At 55.1% G+C, this 5432-nt stretch overlaps 1 protein-coding gene across 1 annotated transcript; it reads left to right on the top strand.

The window, feature by feature from the left end:
- The first annotated feature begins 801 nt into the window (after positions 1-801).
- On the top strand, positions 802-4361 carry LOC103896562 (fibrinogen-like protein 1-like protein). The gene is made up of 3 exons (XM_009276426.1): positions 802-805; positions 3270-3578; positions 3733-4361. The coding sequence occupies exons 1-3, from the start codon at positions 802-804 to the stop codon at positions 4359-4361; spliced, it is 942 nt and encodes a 313-aa protein (XP_009274701.1).
- The last annotated feature ends 1071 nt before the right edge of the window (positions 4362-5432 follow it).

The raw sequence follows: 5432 nt of genomic DNA, 5'->3' as shown, positions 1-5432 counted from the left end.
GGTGGCATGTGGCTGCCCCATGCAGAGGACATGCTGTGGACCACACAATTTCTGCACTCTCAGTTGGAAGAGGCAGGAGATATTCCCAGCACCAGGTGCTCCCTGGAGTGACACCTGCTTTTATCTGAGACTCAGGCAGAAATAGTCTCATGCTTCAACTGGCCCAGTCCCTTTAGCTCCGTTCCTGACATGAGCCCCAGACGTGACAAGCTAGATGGTTGCCACCATTGCTTGGTTCTGCTTTGTGCCTACAACCGCTATTGAGCCATGCAGTGTGTTTGCTCCAGAAGAAAGCAGGGACACCCCTGGGGTCTTCCCCAGTGCTGGTTTGCTGCATCCAGCTCCTGTCCACCTCGGCACGGATCCGGCAGGAGGGACCCCGGACCCTGCTCAGCTGTGTGATGAGCGGGGCTGGATCTCCAGGGTTGTGCCCTGCGGAGGTGACACGAGGCAGCTCAGTAAATGTCTCCAAACACCTGTTGGTGGCATATCCAGGAAAAGTCCTGCTTGACACATGGGAAGTGCCTGGATGCCTTTGCTGCTCCTGGGCTGTATTTGCTCAGGTCCTGATAAGGGCTCTTATCAGAGCAGATGAACATCCCTGCTGCGGGGAAGTGCCCATTCAGGTTACAGCCCTATTGCCGGCAGCTCATTAACACACCCCAAAACGAGAACAGGACGGGACCAGCGGCAGCAGTGTCAGCCGCACTCCTCCCCTGGCACGGCGCAGCTATAAATCTTGTGACTCAAAGCATATCTACAGTAAATTTCTGGACTTCCAAGTGTCCTCGTGGAGTCAGCATGGGTGAGTGTGAGCGTGGGGAGCAGGGCAGGGTGGGTTCCCCGGCCCATGGACCCCCAGAAGCAGTGCTGGCGGAGGGGGGGTGTTGAGAACCTCCCCCCTGGCAGAGCCATCTGTTTGCTCTCATGGATGGAGGACTTACCACAGAGGCAGGAGATGACGCAGGGCACAAAGCAGGGGCAGACTCAAGGTCCGTGCTGCTTCTCCCAGGGCAAGGGAGAAGGTTTGAGAGGGATGTGCAAGTCCCTGGCTCTGTCCTCAGCCCAGCCCAGCAGCTCCCTGGGCAGCATCAGGGCAGAGGAGAGCTCAGGAGGGGGTCGGGTGAGGGAGGAGGGAACCTGCATGCCACCCTGTCCCAGAAAGCGGGGAGCAGAGGAGGGTCAGACCAGCGCTGGGTCATGCTCGAGGGGTGCAGACATGCTGGCCGTCCTGCAGACCCGGTCACCGCGCCACTCTGGCCGGAGGGACAGGGGCTCTCTGCACCTCGCATCGCTGCGAGCGCATCGGGAAGAGCTTCAGCGAGGCTCAGGGTCCAGGCGAAGCGAGGGCAGGTCTCTGCAAACAGGGTCTACCCAGGGCTGTGCTCAGGAGCAGGAGGGCAAAACCTACGGAGGGAAGGTCAGAGTGGCCTTTCCCCATGCAAATGGGTCAGTGGGGGCAGAGAAGACGCTGAACAAAGAAAAACAGTGCAGCAACTCATGTCCTAGAAGTGCCCCTCTGTCCCGGCACAGCAGGGACAGGTTCAGAGGAAGGGACAGGTTCATGTCTAGCAGATAGTCACTGCGCTTTATTTCTAGCTCAGCAGAGTCATAAATCTAAGTGTAAATGTGTTAAAAATGTAAAATTGAATTTACCGGTATATGAAAAGCATAGGTTTCCAATTGCTACCAAGGGTCGATCATTGTGGGGTGTCCAAAATAGAGGCACTATTGGAAAAGTCGTCCCTTTCCAGATGTTTCACAATCCAACCCTGCTGTAACCCCCAGAGGTGCAGCTGTGGTGCCATCTTTAAATGAATGTTCAGATTTTAATCTTGGGATAACTATTATTATAATTAAGTTGAATAACATTATTATATTTATTTGATTATAACTTGGGGTTTTTATTTGGATTTTCCAGAGTATAGGAATACCATCTAGCTGTTCAGTGAGCTGGAGAGGCAGAAAATATTCTGCAAGGTTTCTGTTAAATTTTGTGCTTAAAGATAAACACTTTGGTCAAGTTTCTTCTGATCTGCAAAGGAATCTCTTGTGATTGCTTGATTTTGCTCCCCAAATTTCCTGGGCACCTTGGGCTCTGCCAGAAAGCCTGGGAACAGCAAAGAGTCTGGCTACAAGATTTGTGTCCGAAAGGCAATCCTGTGCTGTCCTCGCAGGTTTGGGGCGACTTGCAGCTGTTTCACCTCACTGCAGCTGGTTCCCCGCTGTGTGTTTTACACCAGCAGTGGGATGCTCTGTTTGACTCTCATCTTGTCCCTTCCTCCCCCAGCTGCTCAGTGCGCTCCCCTCCTGCTCCTTGCCTGTGTGTTGGCCCTGCCTGCTCCACATCTCACCAGGAGCATCCAAAGCCTGTCCCTCTTCAATCAATCTGTCTTGAATAACACCGTGTCTGCTCTGAACACGTTAGTGAACGGTAGGTACGTGGAAGGTCTCCACCTCTGCCAGCAGGACACAGCGAGGACCACCCTGGAGTGGGCTGTTGGGGAGGGCATCTTCCAACCCGGTGCTCCCCGCAAGCTGTCAGCAGAGCCCCAGCATCCCCTCAAGAGAGATACGTGCCCCCGCATGAGTCAGCTGCCCTTCCTCAAATGTCTGGTGGGACCTTGCAGTCACAGGCCTTTCTGCTCATGTGTAGGTGTGGAGAAGCCCAGAGGGTTTGCTCTGATCTCCTCCCGAAGCCAAGGCTGTCCCTCCCCACACCCCCCCTGCCCCGTGGGAGGACAGTAGGGACAGTCACTGGGAAAGATGCAGGAGAAGGGAAGGGTTCTCCTGCCACCAGCATCCCCAGCTATTTCGCTCGTCCCATGTCTAAGAACTAGAAAAGTGGCCTTTTCCTGTGAAATACCCTTGTCTGAGGGTACTTCACCAGACTGCACCATCCCCTGTCTCACCCTCAGCCTTGCTCCCGGGGTACTCGCAGTCCCAGGAGGATGAAACTCAGCTCCTGCAGTGGTGGGAGAGGATGGCTGATGCCCACTTGGCTGAGGGAACACATGGCAAACCCGCACCCAGTCTCTGGGGCCACAACACACCAAAAATAGTTGGAAATGGAGACTTCAGAAGACAAAGGCTCCTAGGCACCTTCCCCAGCCAGGAGCAAGATCAGCGGTGTAAAGGCCCTACATCTTACTGCCTGGACTCCACTTCTTGAGCAAGAAAGTACCTCCTGATCTGCGTTCCATCTTTCTTTGGTGACATCCCCCCACCATTTCCAAATCTCCTCCCTACTGTTGTTTTCCATGTTCCAGGTCAGCTCCGGCTGGTGAATGGCTCCAACCAGTGCTCTGGACGGGTGGAGGTTTGGTACCGCAATGAGTGGGGAACGGTGTGTGATGACAGCTGGGACATGAGAGATGCCTCTGTGGTGTGTAGGCAGCTCGGCTGTGGAGAGGCAGTATCAGCCCCAAGTAATGCTTATTTTGGGAGTGGCTCTGGGACTATCTGGCTGGACGACGTTAACTGCAATGGGGAGGAGGAGCTCCTCACTGAGTGCTCGCTGCAGGCTTGGGGAGAGCACAACTGCAGGCACAGCGAGGATGCAGGCGTTGTGTGCTCAGGTGAGGATGGCGTTCGCATGATCTGTGCTCTTCAGGCAATCCAGGTCTCATTAACGTCTTGGTCTTGCAGGACCAGCCACAGAAAAAGGACTATGGGATGCGCCTCTGTCTTGTTGCACAGGGTCTTATTAAATTACCCTCTCTCCCGCCCCAGGTTGGCCCAAGGACTGCAGCGAGATCCCTGCTGGCAGCCCCAGCGGCGTCTACATCATCCAGCCCACAGGACTGCACCCCATCGTGGTGTACTGCGAAATGAACGTGACGGACGGGGGCTGGACGGTCATCCAGAGGAACCGGCAGAGCACGGAGATCACCTGGGCTGAGTCCTGGAGCACCTACAAGTACGGCTTTGGGAACGTGCACACCGAGTACTGGCTGGGCACCGAGTACATCCATCAGATCTCCAAGCAGAAGGTCTACCAGGTCAGGTTTGTCATCTGGGATGCCGCAAACACCACCAAGTTTGCAGACTATAGCCTCTTCAGTGTGGAAGATGAGTCCCAGGGCTACCGGCTGAGGCTGGGAACGTACTCGGGGACAGCGGAGGATGCCATGGCCTCAAAGACTCCCAGCACTCTGCACGACAACATGAAGTTCTCCGCCAAAGATCTGGATCAGGACGCTTACAGCGGGAACTGTGCCTCCAGCTATGGGGGCGGGTGGTGGTACTCGGCATGTTATTCTGTACGGCTGAACGTCAAGGGGGCCATAACGTGGGGCAGCCTGTGCAACGGGAACTGCAAAGCTTCTGCCGTCCTCATCAAACCCATTACCTACTGCTAGGGCTTCGTCACTGCCTGTCTGCACCGGCCACGTGGCCAGACCGGTGCCCTGCTGGGCCCCTTTGCTGGGGGGGAGCGGAGCGGGTGGCAGCGGGGCACACCCTGGGCTGCCAAGAGATTTTTTTCTTTTGCCTCTTTTGCAGAGTTCCTCTGCTTCCTTTGCTGGGTTCTTCCCCTTTGAGCTGTTTTTATTTTAATTGCATTATAATCAGGCTGACACATTGCAAACCCTGTACTTCTGAAACATACCTGCTCTGGAGAATAAAATGTGCTTTAGAAACATGATGCCTGGATGAGCATCATGGGAAAATGTCCTTATTCTTAGCTGTATAAGTAATCAGCCCCTTTCTCTTCAGGGTTTCTGTCACCCCCTTATTAGCTGGGGTGGGGGAAGGACAAAGATTCCTTATTTCCTAGTAAATCTGAATTAACCCCCCATGCTGAAGATGTGGCCTTGACACATACACCTGGAGAGGTGTTTTCACCCACACTGGCTCTCAGTTCAGCAGTTGTTAAAACCTCCAGTAAAATCCTGTGTCTAAAACAACACCTACAACCTGAAGTACCTACTCCGTATCTCCAGCACGTTTGTACAGGCCGGTACGGAGTGAGCAGCCGTGCTAGGGCAGTGCCACGTTTCTTATGAAAAAAAGCTGTGGGATTGCAGGGAAAACGTCAAAGAGGGAATTAATTTTAATAAAACACAGCTACATTTAAATAAAGAAACTGCAAGTCTGATGCTGGAGAAGCTTTGGGGAAGGACAGGTAGCTCTGGGTGCTTTGCGCGGCACTGCCAGCCCCGAGGGGAGAGGGGCCGTTCGGTGCCTGCTGGGCACCACCCCGGCCACCGGCCGGGCAGGCTGGATGCCTGCATGGGGCATCACCCGGCGCTCCCACTAGTGCCCGGCGCTCCCACGTGCCCATCCCGGCCCAGTCCCACCACAGCACGCTTGCACCATCGCTGCGGGCTGGGTTGTGCAAACATGGGTCCTGCTCACTGGGGAGGAGGTGCCGTCCCCGAGCCCCGTGTGCGCCCCGGCCTCTGGCCAAAACGCAGGCGTGGGTCGCCCAT

This window comes from Aptenodytes forsteri, unplaced genomic scaffold, assembly GCF_000699145.1.
Source record: "Aptenodytes forsteri isolate BGI_AS27 unplaced genomic scaffold, ASM69914v1 Scaffold209, whole genome shotgun sequence".
NCBI lineage: Eukaryota > Metazoa > Chordata > Aves > Sphenisciformes > Spheniscidae > Aptenodytes > Aptenodytes forsteri.
The sequence above is the reverse complement of the archived record's forward strand: the minus strand, read 5'-3'. Positions and strand labels throughout refer to the sequence as shown.

Excerpts from the sequence above, each read along its gene's own strand:
- LOC103896562 (XM_009276426.1), top strand. Across the intron at positions 3,579-3,732 it reads TGCAGGCGTTGTGTGCTCAG|GTTGGCCCAAGGACTGCAGC; the intron begins GTGAGGATGGCG and ends CTCCCGCCCCAG.